Source organism: Diadema setosum, chromosome 5, assembly GCF_964275005.1.
Source record: "Diadema setosum chromosome 5, eeDiaSeto1, whole genome shotgun sequence".
Taxonomy (NCBI): Eukaryota; Metazoa; Echinodermata; class Echinoidea; order Diadematoida; family Diadematidae; genus Diadema; species Diadema setosum.
Genome location: NC_092689.1, coordinates 12,034,449 through 12,056,250, shown reverse-complemented (window position 1 = coordinate 12,056,250; position 21,802 = coordinate 12,034,449). Strand labels below are relative to the sequence as shown.

The window sequence follows — 21,802 nt, the reverse complement described above, 5'->3', positions numbered from 1 at the left end:
CTTAACTGTTCTATGACAAACAAATGTTATATACTACAAAGTATGTTCCTCACATCTAGCAACATATGGTATAAAAGTCACCATCACACTCTCTGTGACTGAGAGTGCCTGAAGCCGAGGTAATAAATATCTTTTGACTTCATTAGCTATTTCCAGTTCTCTTTTCCAATTCCAAATGTGGCTCAAGCACAACAAGCAGTTAGAGTATGTGCATTCGCTGTCTGTTACAGGAATGTAAAACATGGGGAGGCCCATGAACAATGTTGACAAACTCAAGGAATGCCTGGATACCCAAGATCCCACCAAAAAACTCAAAGCTGTCATTATACTGCAGACTCATTATCCCATTGAGAGTATTGTGTGCCCACACATGTAAAAGTCTTGATACCAAATCTCTGAGGCCCAGAAATGAAGGTGAACTTGACTCTTCTATTGACTGGAGGAGAGTCTGATAATCTCCCCCTGCCCCTGATCTGCCTACTGAAGATGACATGGTGAATGCATTCAATCTTAAGTCAACCAATGGCATCATACAACCAACTGCCCATCCCATCCTTGAAGAAACTGTTGATAGTGAACTGGCCATCAATGAATTCTGCATTGTGATATTGGATTACATACAAAGATGCATGAAACTGGTACCTTGGTATGTGTTGAGACCAAGAGCATGAGGCATAAGGAATCGAGCACATGGAAAGAATAAATGGGACAGATCTGCATTAGCATTAGTGATGCCCAAAGCAAGCTGATGTACAGACAGTACTGCTGATGCAGATTCTTCCATGTACAATATTGACTCATGGGATGCATCATCCAGCCGAAACATTACCTTTGTGCTGGACAATATTGGCATATCATAGAAGGCTTATTCAAATCTTTTTAAATTCAATTTGTGCACCTGCAGTAGAACTATACAATATATGACTACACATCTAAGGATCAAATGTTAATTAGCACTTCAAAGCAGATACAGTATAAGCACTGGCTTCACAGTTACCATGCATCCTAAATACACCAGCCACATACCGGTATCTGCGTGACACATACATGTATACCATTAGTTATTCGTATGTTTGTTGCTGTTTTGTTGGTAGAAAACACCAGAGTGGTAGCTAAAACTTGTTTTTGAGAGTATGGTAGTCAACATGACTTGAAAAAAAATACAGAAAAAAGTGCAAAAAATGGCGGTTGGGTAGGGGTAAAGACAAGGAAAATTCAACCCTAAATATAGGAAAAAGGTTAGTATCATGTGGAAGATTAGGTTTTACACTGAAATTATCATTATAATCCATTTCCTTGACCCCTAAAACATGGGGTTAGACACCAAAACCATCACAATAGACCAAAAAATAGCCGAGTTATAGCCAAAAATGTCTTTTTTAAGCCGAAACGGCGGCCATCTTGGATTTTTTACGATTTCGGCCGGGGCATTCCGGATTTCGCATTTTTTTCGTTCTTTTTTTCAAAAATGGTGTCAGTAGGTCAAAAGTCATCAAACTAAGGTGTGATGAGCATGTTCTGAAAATGTGACCTAAAATCGACCCTCTATAGCCCACCTCTAATGTAATTGGATGTACGATATGTGTGCTACATTTAACTCATCTGACATTAAGTACCTTTCCTTTTTCTCCCTCTGTTGTATGCTCATTAAAAACAAAAAGGAAGAAAAAAGAAAAAAGTTTTTAATGCAGCAGAAAATGCATTTTCAAAATTTTGGAAATATGTGTACATGCAGTCAGCAGTGGCAAAATGAAAGTTCATTAAACCCTTGTGCTACATTCACAGTATATTCTTTCAACACATCTTTTGCAAATTACTGGTAAAAAAAAAAAAAAAAAAAAAAGTATTCATATGATGGGAACAAGCAGCATTTCTTCCATGGGACATAAAAATGTATAATTCCACATGTTTACTGTGCTTCATACCTAAATCTTGATCGAAGAATAGGCCAATGTGCCTTGGCTCATTTTGCTAAAATCAAATAATCCATCTGTTCTTTTTTTTAGCATCACTCAATAAAACATTAAAAAGAAGTTCTCTATAAGAGAATGTATTCAGTTTTTCTCTCATATACATTGTATGTCATCAATACAAGTAATGAGGCTTCATAAACTTGCTCAAAACTTGTCTATATATTGGTTCCATTGACGATTTAAAAGCGTTACATGCATTTTATGTCTCTTTCATTTGAATGGCAAACAATTGTATTTTTGGATGTAAAAATACAGTATGTCTCTATTTATCTCAGTGAAATTTTTTTTTGTACGAAATATGGTAGTGAAAACTGAAGGAAATGGAATGGCTAGTAGGGAGAGATGTAAAGTATAAGAATATGCATGCATATTCATCAATTAAGAGTGTACTGTATAAAGCTGTTATTTTCGCAAACTTTGCAAATCATTTGTTGGACCATGAATTTAACAACATGTGAAAATGTCTCCATGTGCAAGGGTAAGAGTACACTTGCAGATAGCCTCAGTGTCAATTTGCAAAAACAGCATCTTGCGAAAATGTCCATGACTTTGTCGAGAATGTCCATGACTTTGTATTCGAGAGAATATCTGTATATGCGAAAATAGCAGCTTATACAGTATTTAATTGGCTTGCTGCAAATGTTATTCCAAAAAAGGACATGTGTGTAATGTATATTCACTGAAGTGTGAGTCCAAAAAGTTCATCATAAATGTCATTGATACATGAATAGCCCACTATCATGAAACCTACTTTCTGTCTATTTATGTATCTGTATTGCCAGGCTCTGCTTTGCTCTGCTTTATGATGGAAAAAGCTTGAAACATGTACTGTCATTATTGATAATATAATCATCCTTTGTAAAGCAATTTTACATCTTCATATTTGGATCAGAAAGAGCAAGTTAAGGATACATCGTTAAATGGGAAAGATTTTCTAATTCCATTTAATGGAATTATTTGCAGAGGAAAATATATCATGAATTAAAGATTTAAATCTAGTAAATGGCAATAAGTAGTTTTTCAGTCATAAGTAATGCAGATAAGTGCCATGAAGTGTGGTTTGTATAAAACATGATAATGGCAGGGAGGTGTTAAGAGAAGGATTAGAATCTCTTCGCAATTTGTGCAGATTTTTTTGTAGATTCAATGAGAATTTTAGTGCATAGCCTATCTCTGGCTTTGCTGTTCAATGCTCCAAGCCGCTCTTCCATAGAGTGCGGGTATAGAGACCAAAGAAGAGGTTCTTGATTTTGACAATTTTAACTGTATTTCTGAAAAAAATGTTGAAATCCTTCTGTAAGTTGGTGGTATTATGGTACAGGACAAATCCTTCTGGTTTTTCTCAAGTCTTCTTGTTGCTAATTAATACATCAGGACTAAAAGAATGGAATATTAGATTCTCATAAAAAGTTAGAATTTAACCATCTTGTGCACACTTGTGCATAAAATTGTTCACCAGGTTTTGCAATTCAGTGTTAACATTTGGATTATAAAGTAATTGGCTAATGTGTTTGTATGTGTTTAGCAGCATTTTAACTTAAAAAGTACAATGTTTGTACTGTTTTGATAGCACTTTCTGTTCTCTCCACAATACACAATTGTAAATTCTTGCTGCTGAAAATATAAGGGATAGCAAATTGCTGCTTGCCGTGTTTGTTGTTGAAGTATGATGCATACAGTGTACTTAAACAGAAGTAATGTCTTTTGTAAAGATGATTTATTAACTACTGTGTTGGGGCGCATATGTGTAACTTCTCCGGAGCATTGGTGAAAAGGAGAGATTCTTGTTACTTCCTCTTCTCTAACTCCCTGGTAACAGTGTGAGGACATGTGACCCCACATATCCTTGTTTTAAAGTTAAAGGACAAGTTTACTGGAATATATGCATGGATTGAGTGAATACAGCATTGTTAGTATAACACATCTGTGCAGTTTGAGGGAAATCGGACAATCCATTCAAAAGTTATGAATTTCTAAAGTTTTAGTGCTGCCATTGCTAAATGATAAAACTGCAGCAATTCTTGATGTTTAACTGCAGGACAACAAAATAAAACAAGAATAAAACATAATTTCATATTACTAAATGAAAGAGCACTTGCTTCTTTCGGAAAGCAGGGGGAATAATATACCCTTACGATATGTCAGTAACAAGTTGAGGGAATGTGTGATTTTCATTCATAATGAAATTTAACAAAATTTTCTATATACTGGTATGTTCTTTATATCGTCCTGCAGTGATGCCCCAAATTGCTGGGGTCTATTCATCCAGCGGTGGTGGCAATAAAACTCTAAAAACTCATAACTTTTGAATCGATTGTCCAATTTTCCTCCAACTTCACTGATGTAATCTACTAATATCGCTGCATTCACTCAATCCTCATATGTAGTAAGGTGAACTTGTCCTTTGACATAATTACATTCTTATTGTCATTGTTTTCTGTCCATGGAGAAGATTTGTTCCACTTATAGTTTTGTAATGTTGTATTACGTAAGTGTGCCTTTAAATACTCTTTGTATATATTTTACTATTCAGTATGTGTAACCCTTATGAAAACAATTCAATATTTCTTTCACTTTCTTCTTCGTTTGCTTGTGTGTTGGTGAAAAGGTAGTGCTTTTGGACTGTCCTAATCTTCTTTCTAACCTACAAATGTAGCTTTGTTGAAGCTAATTGTGTGCTTAAAAGTTCTTTCCTCTCTCCTGATACTCAGTTGTAGTGCCACCAAAACTTGAAGAAAAAAAAAAATGCCGCCTAAATGGGATTACCTGGTATCTGGGCCACATTGCAAAATGTGCAAAATATCAAGCAATACTGTTTTTGTAATTTTTTTATAATGATGTATGGTTATGTAAGTTTGCCATTCATATTGTAATTTTTACTCACTGAACACACAAAGAATGCTGTGATAACATGCATGCTGCATGCATCAAATACTGGTTTCATGATCTGTGCTTGAATCTGGAAATCCAAACAGATTCTAGCAGTGAACTTAAATGATCTAACCTATGCTAGTCTCAAAACTAAATACTCACAACCAAAATGGACGGCAAGGGTTTGATATATTCTTTACATCATAATCTAAATATTGTAATTATGGAGGACAAATGTTCTTTCGCTTTTGTATACGGAGTGTAGTGTTGCGTAATGACAACATTGTAAATAAAAAATGTAACCACTTGTATTGCGAAAAAAAAAACACAAACTTTTTAACACTTTTTAGATTATTCTTACTTTGTATAGCACTGCAATGTCTTGTCAAAACCAATGACAATCAGACTGCTAATTTACATATTTATTTTAGCTTAAGAGATATTGATACATTAATCTTCAAAGTAAAGCCATGTATGTAGCTAACTATGTGTAATATAAAAGTGCATAGTCTTTATTTTCTTTATCGTGTTTGTAAAAAGAGAGATATTTGGTTCATCATAACCATAACTGTAACATCATGGGTCACTGATACTGTGTACCAGGTAGTTATTATAGCCAAATATGCTCAGCACCCAAAATTAAGGTTGAATAAATTTAATAAGGACCCCACAATTTCGATCTTGACGTTGAAAGTGTAGATATTCATTTGATGATACTTGCACAGACTGGAGTTACAGGTATTTACGTTCAGCCGTAAACAACTTAACGACCTAAAACGGTGCACCTCTATTGGAATATCATAGTGGCATGATGTCCACAGCATGTTGTGTAAAATAACCTTGAGAGCAGATTAGTTTTAAGATGCTGAAATAGGGCTGAGGAGGAATAAGGATTATTCACATTTGATAGGCTTTGATATGTCCTTCCAAGTTGTAGTAATGTGTCTTGCTTACACATGATCTGTTTGTCCTCATCGTCCGCCAGATCATGCTGGTCATGGCCGCCGTGATGACGGTCATCATCTACAGGATCGCCGTCAAGTCGGCCATTTTCTCCATCGACCAGGAGTTCATCTCCTCCTACTCCTCCATCATCACCTCGGTGACCGCCTCCCTTATCTCCCTCATCCTTATCATGATCCTCCAGATGGTGAGCAGTCATACAAACTCCTACTTTGTGAAGTTTACAGTATTTTGTCTTTTAAGTTTACTTTACAGGGAGGTGAGAGTTCAGAGTTTAATCTGATTTCATATTTTTGTACTCTGCCCAAAACCTACTTACAGACTTTTTTGTTTAATTTTTGCAATTCAAATGTATCAAGATATTCACAGTTTAATGCATTTCAGACTTTTCCCCCCTTAAATATCAGATTTTATTCAGATTTTTTTTTTTCTGCAAGTACTCTCACTCCCCTGACTTTAAGAGGCAGAAGGTTGTTAATTCCGTAGAAAATCAGCAGGATGTCAATGCCTTTATGGTTCTGAGCTAGCATTTTTTTTTTTTAATTCTTGTCCAGTGATAAATTAGTAAAGTCAAGATAAAAAAGTGCATGCTGTAGGCCTACCTGAATGACTGCTTGCATCCAAAGCAGAAGTTGTTCTGTCTCAGTAATGTATTGGAATTTTCTTGTTTCTCTCAATTTTTATCAATTTAATAATTTATTTGTTTGTTTGTTTGTTTGTTTTTTTTTTGGGGGGGGGGGGAATTTGAAAATGTAACATGAACAAAATGTATATTTTGCACTACAAAATTTTGAAATATTTACTGTACATTTGCAGAAATCTAAATTACTCATCTTTATAGACAGGTGCGTACATGTATATTTTTTTGGTTGGTGTTACCTGATTGGTATTAACAATAGGATTCATGAACCTGTAGGCAGCCATGACGTCATAGCATAGAGTATATTGTGTGGAGATGAACTTACAATGAAAATGTTGTCTTTTTCCCCCTTCCTTGAACAGTTGTATGAGCGGATAGCTGTTTGGCTCACAAACCTTGGTAAGTTTAAGTGGAATTTGAGATCTCTCATTGTAGGTGAAATGTGAAGATTGCAAGTACTTTTTCTTCAGTGTTCACATGTTTTTCCTTAAAGGTTAAGGGAAATTCACAGCCAATTCCCATCTTCTTTAACCTCTTGTTAAACATTAATGAACTTAATTTACTGTAGACAGGCAAGTGTAGCTGAACAAAATATTCCCGAAGTATTGTGCAATGCACAAAATATGTTGGCTAACTCTAGCCCCAAGGGATTATCATTTTGTCATTTCAAGTTTGGTGCTGATGTTAGCGTTGCTGTGCAAGACCCACATTCACATCTATACATTGAACATTGTATGTGCAGTCTATAAAAAGCATTGGTCACCCACGTAACATATACAAACACTCTAGACGTGGCTACATAAATTTGAGCCTGGAGCAAAATTAAGATCCCTGTGTTTTGTGGAAGGGATGAAATTTGTGGCATGTTAATCTGTCTTCCTCATTATGTGTCTAAAACTAAGCAGTCATGACCATATCTTTTGATATTTGACTTTAACTATATGTGCCATCACTTTTTTTATTAATCGCACAATTCACACAAGCTTTGCAGTGCTTTGATGCCAACATGTAGTGTTAGGATCGATAATTTTGATTAGTATCATTGCGTAAATCTAATCATATTTGAGCTCGATTTAAGGCGGTTGTTTCAGGAGATAGCCTTAGCACTATCACCAGACTTGAAATCACCCATTGTCTCATTAACATCATCATTGTCTCATTGTCTCATTTTTTATCAGCATTTCATCAGTATTGCCATAATCATCATCAATGTTATCAGCATTATTAACATTGTCATAGTTTTCATAGTCTCCATCACATCACTATCATTTCCGAGCCAATCATCGATATCGTTTCTTATTATTTTCGTCTGCTTGTTATTATCATCATCTACATAATGCTCATCCACTTCTCATCATTATTGTCATCATTCTGACAGAATTGCACCGGACTGAGACGGAATACGAAGACAGCTTCACCTTCAAGATGTACCTGTTTGCCTTCGTCAACTACTACTCCACCAGTTTCTACATTGCCTTCTTCAAGGGGAGGTAAGTGCCCCATTCCAGTGGACTCTCCTTTAAGCTAGCGCGCGCCCCTTGTGCAACACTCCCCCCTCCACAATCTATTGGTAGGCTGTCATGAAACAAGCCCACCCATTATGAATATGCAATCACCCTGTGAGTCTGCAGCCATGCCTGTGATGTGCAATGCAAGATGCAGTAATACACAGAGAAAAGGCAGCTGCAGCTAAGATGAACTTTTGAGCCAAAGTACAGGCAACTGAATGTGAAAAAGTGTCCGCTGCTCCTCTTGCCACTGTTTGTGGTTTAGAAACTCACACATAGTTTGTGCTCAGACTTAAGTATGACAACATTAGAACAAGTGGACTACCGCATGGACTTCACCATGTTGCATAGTTTGTTGTGTTACCAATTAGAAGATTTCTCTTACCCCAATGGACCAATAGTAAGTCAGTTTGTTGGCATATTACTACTAGTGTGAAAATTTGCTCTTCTCAGTGATATGTCTTTATTGATATCTAAGTCAATTTGTTGAAGTAATATTACTAGTTCGAAGAATTCTCACATTCTAGTGGACTCCTTTTGCTGACAAGTCAGGTTGGTGGAGTGAAGGATAATATGTGAAACCCAGCAGCAGTAAGCATGTACTGGTACTTTGTAGTCTGTAAGTAATTATTCAGTTTGCTTGAACACCCAATCCTTGCAAACTCAAAGCCATAGTATACCCACTTTGATTTGGAAACAAGGTGAACAATTTACAGTTTTATTCATTAGTGACCGATACCAGCTCGGCTAGCTCGGCTAGCATCCCATGAAAGGGAATTGTAACTTCCAGTGATTTCATCCCTTAAGTAACATGGATGATGCTGTCTAGCTCTTGTGATACCGACTGTATGGAGTGTTGTGGTATGTGCATGTCTTGTGGAAGTATGATGGATCATGTTCTGAGGAAAGTGCTAGAGTTTATTAAAATGGATTGAGCCATGGAGGCGAGGGCACCCAAAGAAGATGTGGAAGAGACAGGTGGAGGAGGAACTTGGGAGGGTTGACCAGAGGAAGGAGGATGCCCTTAATCGGGCGAGGTGGAGAGAAGATGTGACAGTGGTTGCTGTTAGAGTGAGGTAGATCCAGCCATCACCCATTATCAAGGACAGACATGCATCAGAACTGGATGATGATCAGTGATGATGATTGTATTTCTCTCCTCTCAGACTGCCCGGAACCCCTGCTGACTACGGACGAGTCTTTGGCATCTGGCGTCAGGAGGAGGTAAGGGGGGCACTGGTGTCCCACCAAGTGAAGGAGGATCATACTCTTGTCATGGAGCTTTTTCAGTTTCTGCTTAGAACTCCATCAACATATCAAATCAGGGACCTGTTTCATAGAGATTGAGCTTAAAGGACAAGTCCACCTTCACATACATAAGAATTGAGAGAATGCAGCAATATTAGTAAAACAAATCAGTAAAAGTTTGAGGAAAATGGGACAATCGTTCAAAAGTTATGAATTGTTGAAGTATCTGCGCAGTCACTGCTGGATGAGAAGACTACTACAGTGTATGATGTCACATGCATACAACGATATAAGGAAAATAAAAAGAGAATTTCACAAAACTTTACTTTTTAAATAAAGTTCACATTTCTTCAACTTGTTACTGACATATGTTAAAGGTAGAGAATCCCATTTGCACGCCTTAAATGAAGAGTTGTATAAATACAGTGGTATGTTGAAGAGAGTATCATTTTAGAAACTCCCATAAAGTATTGAAAGTGGAAGGTAACATTTAGTACATTTTTTTGACCGTTAGATTTTGAATTGAATTGTTTTCGGGGCTCACGGTAAATTCCAGTACATTACTAGGCTACCTTTGCAGACCTATGTACTGCATGTGTGTCCATCATGTATATTTTGTGAAGAAAATTCATCAACACTTACAAACATTTCTATATACATTCTTGCCACACACTCTATATGGTATTACATCAGCTCTTATACTTTTAGATTTGTGTTTATAGATCACAAATACAGAAGAATGAAACAAAAAGGCTTAAGTGTGGCTGACACACAGAACTACTGAGTAGTTGAGTTTTGTGCATTATTCAAATTTTAGATAACTGTTGACTTCCAAATTTCTAAGCAGTGGCCTGAGCAAGTCCCCTGAGGTTCATATTTAATGTTTTGCTGCATTTTGGGAGGTCTGTAAAAGGTATCCCCTGCCTTTAAGGGTAATATTATTCCCCCTGCCCTCTGAAAGAGAGAAGTCAAGTGTTCTTTCGTTATGCAAGAAAAATGGAAATATGTTGATTTTTCTTTATTCTTTCTTTATATCGTTGTACTCATGTGACATCACAAACCATAGTAGTCTTCTCATCCAGTCGTGACTCAGCAGAAACTTCAAAAATTCATAACTTTTGAACGGATTGTCCAATTTTCCTCAAACTCTTACTGATGTGTTCCACTAATATTGCTGCATTCAATAAACCCACATGTCTATGAAGGTGAACTTGCACTTTAAGTTGCAATCAATCGCAAATTGTGTTTCATAAACAAATTTGTGATTGATTGCAAGTAACGCTCCATGTACTGAAAATCATACTTGATTTTTCTTGAAATCAAGCATACACTGCAAGTATCTTTATGAAATTGGACTTATGATCAATATTGATCTTACGCTCAATTCACTGAGTTATGCTCAATAAATCAAAGGTAAGATGAATCGCAACTCTTTTATGAAACAGGCCCAGAACATACAGAGTGCTCTAGAATGTTCATTGATGATTGTTGATATTTCAAGAAACTCAAGATACTGGAATGTTTTTTGGGTTTTTTTCAAGGTGTTACCATGGCAGTTGCATTAGACAAATCAATCTGCATTCCAGTAGTTATTCATGACATACAGGACTGGTACCTGTTCCATTTTCACACACATGACAAGTATGAATAGATCTGTGATTTCTATTGAGACACCTCACCTGTCCTATCCTATCCTCTTCAGGCCCTGTGGCCCAAAAGGCTGCAAGGTTCTCTCTCCAGTGCACAGTGTCTGGCAATAGGCCTGGATGCCCTTTATGATGTCTACCCCCAACGACTTCCTTCCCTTTTCTACTGTTTGTCTCCATGTGGTTTCTGGATGTCCTGCTTTTTTTTCTACCTTTTTATTGAGTCAATGACTCTAGATGCTGAGAAGTGGTGGGCTGAAGTGGTTGTTATTCAAAGTAAACCACTTCCCTTCTTGTAGATACATGCGTGCTGAGGTTCCATAAACATTAAATTCTCAAGCACAAATGTGTCAAGGATTGTATAACCTGGTGTCTGTGCCACCAATTTTGGAGCCCAAGAACTACAGCTGTATGCATTGTTTTAGCATTTATGTGAAAACATGATTAATTTCCAAACTGGTAGTTATGTTCAGTCTTGCTCAAGGTTTGCTCCTCTGTTTGAGGCAGAACAGTGAGAGAAATTTAAAGGGACTGTACAGTACTGGTTGAGATGGGGATTCATATTTTGAACATTCCTAAGTGAGATAGTGAGAAACCTCTTATGAAATATGAAAGAGCATGTAATTTTAAGAAGGATTCAACGTTTATTTGCTGAAAATTGGTTTTCAAATGGCTGAGATATCCAAAAAAAAAGTGATAATACTGTAATAAAAGGCAACAGGCCACGCCTTTTATTAGGATCTCTTTGTTTCACCTTGTTTTTGGATATCTCAGCCACTTCAAAACTGATTTTCATCAAATAAACTTTTGATACCCCTTAGAATTGCATGCTCTTTGACATCTCATAGAGTGGTTGCTGAATAAATCGCAAAACGTTAAAAGCTAAATCCTCACCTTGACCAGAACTGTACACACCCTTTAACTATTATGATCAACATGGGTATTACTGGTAGATACTTGTGAAAGTGCTGGAACAAGTTTATTTCCTGATACGTATGCTGTGCTGCTGTTGCTCAATGAAATTTTCCTTTCAATTTGTTACATAGAAAATGCAGTTCTCATGCACCAGCAGAACTGTCGATTTTTTGCTCTGAACTGTACACATACATGATCATGGTTGTTATGTAGTTTTTGTGTAATCATTAATTGTTAATTGGCAAATGTCCTCTCTCAAACAATGAACTCACAATCTTGTGATCATCCCCAGCCGATGAGTTTTTCCACGAAAGCAGTCCTATGTTCCAGTGGTCACTGTTTGCAGCCATGCACTGTCCGTCAAGTCTTTTTCTTCTCTTTTTCTGTCCTCATATAGTGCGATCCTGCTGGATGTATGCAGGAACTGTTCATCAACATTGCCATCACCATGTGCGGCAAGCAGTTCTTCAACAACTTCATGGAACTGGCCATGCCGTAAGTTGTTGTTGTTTTTTTCTGGATAATGATTATGTTGAGAAGTAGATGAAAAGGATGATGATAATGACGATGGTGATGATGATGATGATGATGCTGATGCTGATGAGATGATGATGATAACCATGGTAACAGTGACAATAACGATGTTGGCGATGAAAATCACTTGTAAATACCGTGCACAATACCTTTGATGTACATTGTAGGCATTTTAAGTTTGAAAACTTTTTTGCCTCTCATTTATATCTGGCTGGACTCTGGAAACAATTTTGTTTAGTGGCGCAATACAGAAGTGGAACGTGGACAGGAAAATGACTTCTGGATCAAATTTTTCTTTTCACGAGGCCCAGAATTTCATCAAATTGGAATTTAAGCTGCTCAGAGTCGTACTCTTTGCCACATTGGAGGAAAGGTTGTTCCATTCATTAATGGCCCTCTGTGAAAAGGAGCCATGTATGAGCTTTGATTGGACCGGCTTCTTTGTAATTTTGTACCGATGACCTCAGGTCTATTCTCGGTTTGGTAATCAAAGAGGTGTGATACCTCAAGTTCATCTAGTCCATGCATGATTTTGTATATTTGAATCATGTCTGCTTTGTGGCGTCTATGGGCAAGAAATGGCAGGTTGAAATCCTTTTGTCTTGTCTTATATTAACCCGTTGAGGACAAGCCCCAAGTATACTTGGGCAGGTGTCCATGGGAAATGCATGTTGTAGCAAAATTGGTCCGTCTTTAAGGGGGTAAGTGAGCTGTCGTATTGATAGTATTGATAGCTGCCACACAGTAGATCAGTAGTCGAGCCTGGGTCTTGTAATCGTTTTGTACAAATGCATGAAGCCAGTTTTGTCCAAGGTAGAGAAGATACGCTTGATGACACCTAGTTTGCTGTTTGCAGTGGCACATACACTGTCCACATGATGCAAAAATTTTATTCTCTTGTCAGAAGGTACTCCTGGGTCTACTTTGACAGTTTGAATGGGTGTATTCACATCTGACATGTTGTAACTGAAGCAAGGTTGTTGTTGTTGCTTTTTTTTACCATAATGAATGACTTTACACTTCTCTGGGTTAAATGGGTAGTTGCCACAGATTTGACCATTCTAAGAGTCTTGTCAGATCAGTTTGTAAATGTTCCCCATCTAATTTAGAGTTGTTTGGTGAGAAGATTTTCATGTTATATGCAAAGAGCTTGACATCTGATGTACTGTGACATTCAATGTCTGGAATGTCATTGACATAAAGCAAGAACAATAGTGGTCTGAGCACACTTTCTTTGGCCACGCTGCTGGTAGCTGTACTTGAAGGGGCACCATTTACGCCTGCTCGCTGGATTCTTCCACTCCAGAAGAGGACTTTAGCCATTTTTGCAGATTACCTGGTCTCCATTTTCTCCAGAAGTCTGGCATGCGGGACACTGTCAAAAGCCTTGCTGTAATCCAAATAATACGCATTCAGTGTTTTCCTTGATGTCTAACTCCTGTGTTCATGTTCCAGAAACATTTAATAACTGCATGGCACATGGTCTACTGCTTCTGAACCTATGCTGTTCATCTAAAAAGAGAGAGTTCTCATACATATGCTTGACAGTTTCATCACGAACAATGATCTCTTAATTATTAATTTGGAAACAATGCTGGTGAAACTAACTGGGCGATTGATTTCCTGGCTTCATCTTATCTCTTTCTTTGATAAAAGGAGTCATGTTGGCAGGTTTCCAAGAGCCCGGTACTACTCTACTTTTTGACTTGGCATGCATTTCTTAAAAAGAAAGGAAAGTGGCTGGGAAATGTAATCCACTATTTCTTTTACTTTGCGGATGTGGATGTCGTCTGGTCCAGCGATTTAGACTGGTCCGATTTCTGAATAGGTCTTTCACACTCACAGCAGTAAAATAGACCATATCTAATTCCTTGTCTGGAATCCTCCGTTCAAGGGTTAGGAAGATTGATTCAAAGAATGAGTTTGAGTGATTCTGCTTTCTCCTGCATCTGTGCTAGCAAAGAATCCATCTGGCTTCTCTAAGTCACCAATGCGGTGTCTAAATTTGATTTTGCTCTGAACGTATCTCCAGAAACTTACAATAGGGGCAGGATTTGATTTCAGATGACAGCGTGCACTCAAATGACTTTCTTGCTTTCTTAAGTTGTCTCAGTCACTTCATTTCTGGCTTTATTGTAAGGTACTCCATCAGAGTCACTTCTAGACTATTGGAAACAGTTCCAAGATTTATGTTTGCATTCAGTTGCTTGACATACATGTACCTCCCTATTTATCCATATGGCTGATGATTAGTTCTATGACTTTTGGCACAAATCTCACTGTAAGCATTTCCAGCTTACTTTATAAGAAAGTTGAACCTGCATTCAGCCTCTTATGTCATTGCAGAGGCAAGCATGTCCTTTTTTCTTTCAAATGCTTTCTCAAAGCCTTGTAATTCCGTTTGAAGAATGCCGGGTGTTCTTTCACAAATAAACTATGTATAACTCCAGGCAGTAGAAGTTTGAAATCTAGCTCCACATGGTTGCTTTTACCAATTGAAGATATTGCAAGACAGTCTGCAGTGGCAGAACCAGGGGGTAGTGCACCGGGCGAGTGCCCTCCCCCCTTTATTTTTTGATCAAACAGCAAAAGAAATTAAAAGAAAAAATGGAGGAGGGGCACATGCGCCCCCTTTAATTTGGAAAGCCCCCCCCCCCCCCTTTTACGGAATTCGAGGATCCGCCCCTGGTGTGCCATATCTTCTTAGTTATACCCCCGCCAAACGAAGTTTGAAGGGGGTATATAGGAATCAGCGGACGGTCGGGCGGTCGGGCGGTCGGTCCGTTGCAAATCTTGCGTCACGAACTACTTCCTCAGTTTTCAACCGATTCCCATAAAACTTGGCACAGATGTGTGCCTTGGGTTGTAGATGTGCAAGACGTATTTTTTGACAGTACCCAAAAGTACGTTGCCATGGTAATGGCATATTATGGGCGAAAATGGGTACAAATCTTGCGTCGCGAACTCCTCCCACAGTTTTTGATCAATTTTTATGAAATTAGGTACAGATGTTCATCTGAATATGTTTATGTGCAAGACACATATTTCTGCAGTGGCAAAAAGTGCGTTGCCATGGTAACGGCATGTTATTGGTAAAATATAGGGCAAAATGCTTCATGGCAAAACTGCTTCATCAGTGTTCTTCCAATTCTCATGGAATTCATATTGAATGTTTGTCTTAGGATATAGGTCAGCATGACACATTTCTTGACAGTGACAAAAAGTATGTTGCCATGGTAACAGCTCACATAGTATGAGCCAAAATGATGGAAAATTTTGTGTTGCAAACTACTTCCTCAGTTTTTGCCCAATTTCCATGAAACTTGGTACAGATGTGTGCCTTTGGTTGTAGATGTGCAAGACGCATTTTTCGACAGTACCCGAAAGTACGTTGCCATGGTAACGGCATATTAATGGCAGAAGATCAAGGAAAGATCTTGCGGATTTAACTACTTCCTCAGTTTTTTGACCAAAGCTTATGAAATGTTGTTTTGACCAAAGCTTATGAAATGTTGTTTGGCGGGGGTATAACCAGTCGCTGTAGCGACATTTCTAGTTTCTGCCTGTCTGTCTCCCATGTTGGCTTGTTAATGGTGAGTAAGGTAATGGTGATAATGGTGATTCCATTGACTTCGTAATGTTGACAGTGATGATAGTAAAGATACTTACGGCAATCATTATTTTCAGTTTATTTGTAATCTGTCTGCATATTGTCACAATTTCAGTCTAAAGAATGTCCTCTATTCTGATATTTGTCATGTTAAGACATTTCCACCATCTTTCTTTGTTGGCAGTGTGCAATCACTTTAAAATCCTCTCTTTTGTATTCATCGACGTAAACTTCTGTACTTTGTCTGAACTTTGCTTTGTGCTGCATGTGTACATTGCCTCCAGTTCGTGGATTCCAATGCCATTTCTGTTGCTCGCTATCTCTCTGTGCTATTGCTGTTTTCCTGGTTTTCTGTGTTTTGTCTTGCGCATATCCTGACCCACTCTGTGGTTTCTTGTGACAGCTGCAGCGATTGCGGCATATCTTGTAATGAAGTTGGGTATGGGAAGGGAATGGCTTAGAGCAACAATGACTAAAAGGGGAAAGTCCTGGGACGGCCAAAACATGCCTGGCGTAGATATTATCATTGCCTGTAATGGGATGGTTGTTGAGATGGGGCTTCAGGTTTCCAACTTTTTTGTGACATACTGAGAAACCCCTTATGAAACATGAAAGAGCACATTATTCAGAGAGGGATTCAAAGTTTATGGGATGGTAATTGGTTTTGAAATGGCTGAGATATCCAAAACAAAGGGATCCAAACAAAAGGTGGGACCCACTTTTTATCAGGATTGCTTTGGTTTGCTTTGGGTTGTTTTTTTTTTTTGATATCTCAGCCATTCCAAAACCGACTTAATATCAAATAAACTTTGAATTCCTCATTGAATTGTATTCTCTGTAACTTTGTATTGGTGGTTTCTTTAATCTCCCAAAAAGTCAAAAGCTTGTATCCTCATCTCAACCAATACTGTAGTTGTACCATCCCTTTAAAGTCTGGTATTGGCTGTGAACTTCGCTCTGTGTTTTAGAAGTAGGTGGCTTCCTTGATACGGGATCCCTGTTATGGAGTATCTCGCTTTCCTAGTGTTATTTTCCCGGTTTTCTGTGCTTTAACAATTCATATCCTGACCTACTGTAGTGCCTTGTGCTATTAAACTAGAGTAATCACACAAACCCTGTCATGAAGCTGTGGTGGGAAAGGGAATGTCTTTCAGCAGCACTTCTTAACCTTTTGTAACCTAATGCCCACTTTCGCTCTTATAAATGTTTTCCAAGGCCCACTAGGATCAAGTATAAATCTTTTTTATTTCATCTTTAGCCGCAATCTCGGCCCACCAGTTGATGAAAAGCTGGGGCTTACAGCAGTTAATGGTGACTGTATGTGGAAAATAGCAGGATGGTTAAAACAATATGTATGGGCTTGGTATGGGAAATTAAGAACTGAGTGGGTTGGACAGTGCAAAAGCGCAATTGTGCTTAAATGTTGTAATATGGGTGTTAGTAGCATACTCGCCAACTAGTAAGATTTTATCAGATTCAGTAAGATTTTTTATGTTAAGAATAGCAAAATCAGATTTTCTGTCAGAGAAATCAGATTTTTAAAAAATATTTAGATATACCTTTCATCTGTATTTTCCGAAGATTTGACCGAAAGTATTGATAAGGTTTATTGTTCCTGAAATTAGCAGCCCAAAGGCTGAAATACATTCAGTTTACAGAGTACATGTACAGTGTGTATATAGATAAAAATCACAGTGCTTCACAAATAACATTTGAAGGTGTTTACAATAAACATATTGAGAAATTATACATAAAAATCACACAACTGTTAATCTAACACAACAAAAACTTACATACATGTATTGGTACAACAACGGAGAAAAAAAAACAACTACTCAATACAATCACTTTCTTTTAAAACTCTGGATTATGAATATTTATAAAAAAACCCATAATCTAAGCAACAACAACAAAAATTCATAGGCAGGGGTGTACAAAAATGAGGAGACGTTATTACACAGCAATTACAAAACTTCTCACCAACCCTCGAGCTAAAATTACCAAAATATAAAAAAAAAAAAAAAAAATCAATGACATTATTAAACACCAAAAGCACCTAACATAGTATAATTCATCAAATGTTGCATTTATATTTTACTATATTATATCATAACAGAATCTATATAACAATTACACTTCATTTCTTTCCACATACATGTATTGCCAGAATAAAATCATATGATTACATGTATACAATAGATTCAAAATTGCACTTTCATATTCCTCGTAATATAATTATAGTTGTATGTATCAAGATATCCATATACCATCATGCGTAAGATTTTTAAGATTTTTAACTTTTTAGATTTTTAACTTCAGTTTGCATAGAAAATAAGATTTTTGCAATCCATGAGTAAGATATTTCATCTTGAAATGTTGGCAGGTATGTAGTAGGGGAATTTAGGAATACTAGTAATGGAGAAATTTTGGGGAAAACCCTGACTGTAAGATTGTTGCAGTGATCGTTTAATTGACGTGGGACCCCAGAGGATCGTGGGATAAAGTGAAAGCAGAAATTGTGACGAGTGTGGTATTGTGCTCTCTGATGGAAAAATGGGAAGATGAAGGGAGATGGGTTGGGGTAGAAAAACAAAGATGTGGGAACCAAGTTGTTACTGTGATTTCAGTTTTACTAGTAACTGTGGGAAGGAGTGGTAGGAAAATAAAGAAGGGTCGATGGTCGAGGGAGAAGGTAGTAAGCCTGTTTGAGTTTCACTTTAGTGCTTGAGCAGAAAAAGGTCATTTGTACCTGCAGGCACAATTTGGTTTTAAATTCAGATAAGCATCTGTGATATAATGATTATTCTTGGGATTTGTATAACTTGCTATCACTGCTACTTAAACAGCAAGCATGGTATTTGGCAATATGAATAGCAAAAGTTTGTAATTTATGCATTCAGTGCAAAACAATGAAAAGGATTCTTCCCTGTATGTTGATTGATGGACCATTCTGGTCACCTGGTCTACCCTATTTATTCTTTGTTTTAAAATCAGTGCCATAAATTGTCATGTTGAGCAAGCTTTCATTGTATGCATTACGCTAAGATGGAAATGAGTGAAGTGCCTTGCCAACTGAATAAAAAGAAAGGTCATTTGTACCAATGTGTACATGAGCTAACTCCGAAGTAGCTTTTAGAAGATTATGGGGGTGATACAATGAGAACAATTCGTTCTTTCATTCATTCATTTATTTGACAAAATATAGAACAATGTACTACTTAAAAGTCATTACAAAGAAACAAATACATACCAGGACTCCTAAGAAGCAATATGTATGCAGGACCCCTCAAAGAAAAAAAGGTAAAAGGTAATCAACCAACATTTGTTGTGACATGGACCAATGCATACACAAGATCAGTCCAAATTGAAATAACACATGTACGTAATTCATCAGTTAGCAAAAACAAAGATATACTAGTACCTTATTTGCTTTATAATTCATTGGCAGACACACACACACACACACACACACACACTCACTCACACATCCATCCGAAGTGCACAGAGAATGAGAGATAAGAGAAAGAAAGGCAGAGGAAGGAAGGAAGTCTAGTGATTGATTGATATTACAGTTAAAGCGATCTTTCTACACCGCACAGTGTGATCATGAACTTCTGGCGATCCCGCGGCGGCCGCAAGGAGGAGAAGACCGGCAAGGGGCGCTACGAACAGTGGGAGCAGGACGCTGACCTGGCCGACCTTGGACCACGAGGGCTCTTCAGGGAATACCTCGAGATGGGTTAGTATGGCAGGAACACCCACATGCTTTCTGGGGCGTAGAGCTGTCAAGATGAGAGCATTGTATCAGTGAGACCTTTGCCTTCTTGATTTATGGAGTCTATTTTACTTTGTCCCTACCCGGCGAGGGATATCAATATGACAGAATGATTTATGGCAGCTTTTCTGACCTTTGACAGGCAAAAATGATTTTTGTTATCAGTCAATTCACCCAGAGTGATGATGTCCTTCTGACAGGGCAGCGGATGTTGGGATCATAAAAATTAATGGACCATGTATTATTATAAATCACCTATCATAGCAAAGCTTATTAAGTTGGAAAATGAAAGTCTTATTTCATCTCTGGTGTTTTCCACCACACCTCTAGTACAAAAATTTTGATCTTGCGGGAGAATAAATCTTATCCTCCCCCTCTGTGAAAGCTCTCAAAGTCATTGTCTGTACTCTAATGTACAATTTGTCTAAGATTTATGCCTCAAGTTAACCCATTCCGTACTGGAACCTGGTGGCCTGTGTATTAAGTCTATGGGAATTTTAGAGTTCAGTATGGAATGGGTTAAGCATGTCATTAGAATGTATAGATCCCATGGAGAAATCTGCAATAGAGGATCTTATCCATTGTTTGCTATGAAATCTAATCTTGCACTCTTCTGTAGGCATCATTTGTGTTTTCCATTTCTTTGAAATTACAATGTAGCTTTCCTTAAAGGGAATGCAAACCCAAAGAGCAATGTGGATTGAGTGAAAGCAGTAACATTTGTAGAACACATCAGTGAAAGTTTGAGGAAAATCGGGCAATCGATGCAAAAGTTATGAATTTTTAAAGTTTTGGTGTTGGAACTGCTGGGTAAGGAGACTACTGGAGGTTATGACGTATGAGTGTACTACAATATAAAGAAAATATAAAAGGAATTCCACAAAAAATTCACTTTTCTAGCAAAATGAAAGAGTACTTGACTAACTGCTTTCAGAAAGCAGGGGGAATAAGTGCTACCCCTAACATATGTCAGTATCAAGTTGATGGAATGTGTAATATTCATGAAAAAATGAATTTTTATTGAATTCCCTTTGTATTTTCTTTATTGTTGTCCACTCATACGTCATAACCTGTAGTAGTCTCCTCATCCAGCGGTTCCAACACCAACACGTAAAAAATGCATTTACTTTTACATCGATTGTCTGATTTTCCTCAAACTTTCACTGATGTGTTCTACTAATGTTAATGCTTTTAGTCAATCCACATTGCTCTTTGGGTTTGCGTTCCCTTTAACCCTAAAAAGACTGGGCTATTTTGGTAGCTCGAAAGACTGGGGGGGGGCCTAAAGGGCCCCCCCCCCTTAAGATCTCGGCCGTGGATCGCGCGATCACCGCGGAAATTTGCACAATGGTAGTGTGCGATGTAATCTACAAGATCGTATATTTAAATTTTCCAAAATAGTCTTCTTTTATTTTATTTTGATTAATTATGCTAATTTATGCAAGAAATCAGACTTTTTGATCTAAATCAGTAAATAAAGCTCCAAAAGTGTTCATTTTTGGTCTAGATATTCTTTGTGGCATTCTTAGCAAATGCACTTGAAAAAAAAATCGGTATCAAAATTAATTTCTTATTTATTTTATTGTTTTATGAATTTCTTATGTATTTCTTTGTTTTTACGACATTTTGTTTTTGTTGTTTTTTTCAGCAAAATTTGTGGCAGACCCTTTTTGAAGCATAATACTACTAAAACAAATTGATTTTAGCCATTGAGAGTAAAAATAAGCATATTTATATGAACCATGTGATAAAACTCAATTTGTATTGACTTTGTACACAAAATCACATTTTTGAGCCATTTTCGGTCTCACGTGCATGTACAAAAAGTTATGTAACTTCAGAACCGTACCCCTGGGCGTCACAAATTTGGTGTCAAACTGTGCGTGAAACTCGAAAGAAAAAAGTCACAGAGCATCACGGCGAGAGCATTGCGTGTTGCTGAGTAATCGCACGAAATGTCGAGGGGGGGGGGCCTTTTAGGCCCCCCCCCCCAGTCTTTTTAGGGTTAAAGGGAACGCAAACCCAAAGAGCAATGTGGATTGAGTGAAAGCAGCAACACTAGTAGAACACATCAGTGAAAGTTTGAGGAAAATCGGACAATCGATACAAAAGTTATGCA

The 21,802-nt window shown here is 37.6% G+C and overlaps 1 protein-coding gene across 1 annotated transcript in view; it reads left to right on the top strand.

Annotated features, from left to right (window-relative positions):
- Nucleotides 1-21,802, top strand: part of LOC140228594 (anoctamin-4-like) — a 108,736-nt gene that overhangs the window by 65,660 nt on the left and 21,274 nt on the right. The window contains exons 16-21 of the mRNA XM_072308824.1: nucleotides 5,830-5,994; nucleotides 6,810-6,846; nucleotides 7,826-7,937; nucleotides 9,122-9,179; nucleotides 12,162-12,259; nucleotides 19,508-19,647. Coding sequence (XP_072164925.1) covers nucleotides 5,830-5,994; nucleotides 6,810-6,846; nucleotides 7,826-7,937; nucleotides 9,122-9,179; nucleotides 12,162-12,259; nucleotides 19,508-19,647 — 610 coding nt within the window. The remainder of the gene's footprint in view (nucleotides 1-5,829; nucleotides 5,995-6,809; nucleotides 6,847-7,825; nucleotides 7,938-9,121; nucleotides 9,180-12,161; nucleotides 12,260-19,507; nucleotides 19,648-21,802) is intronic.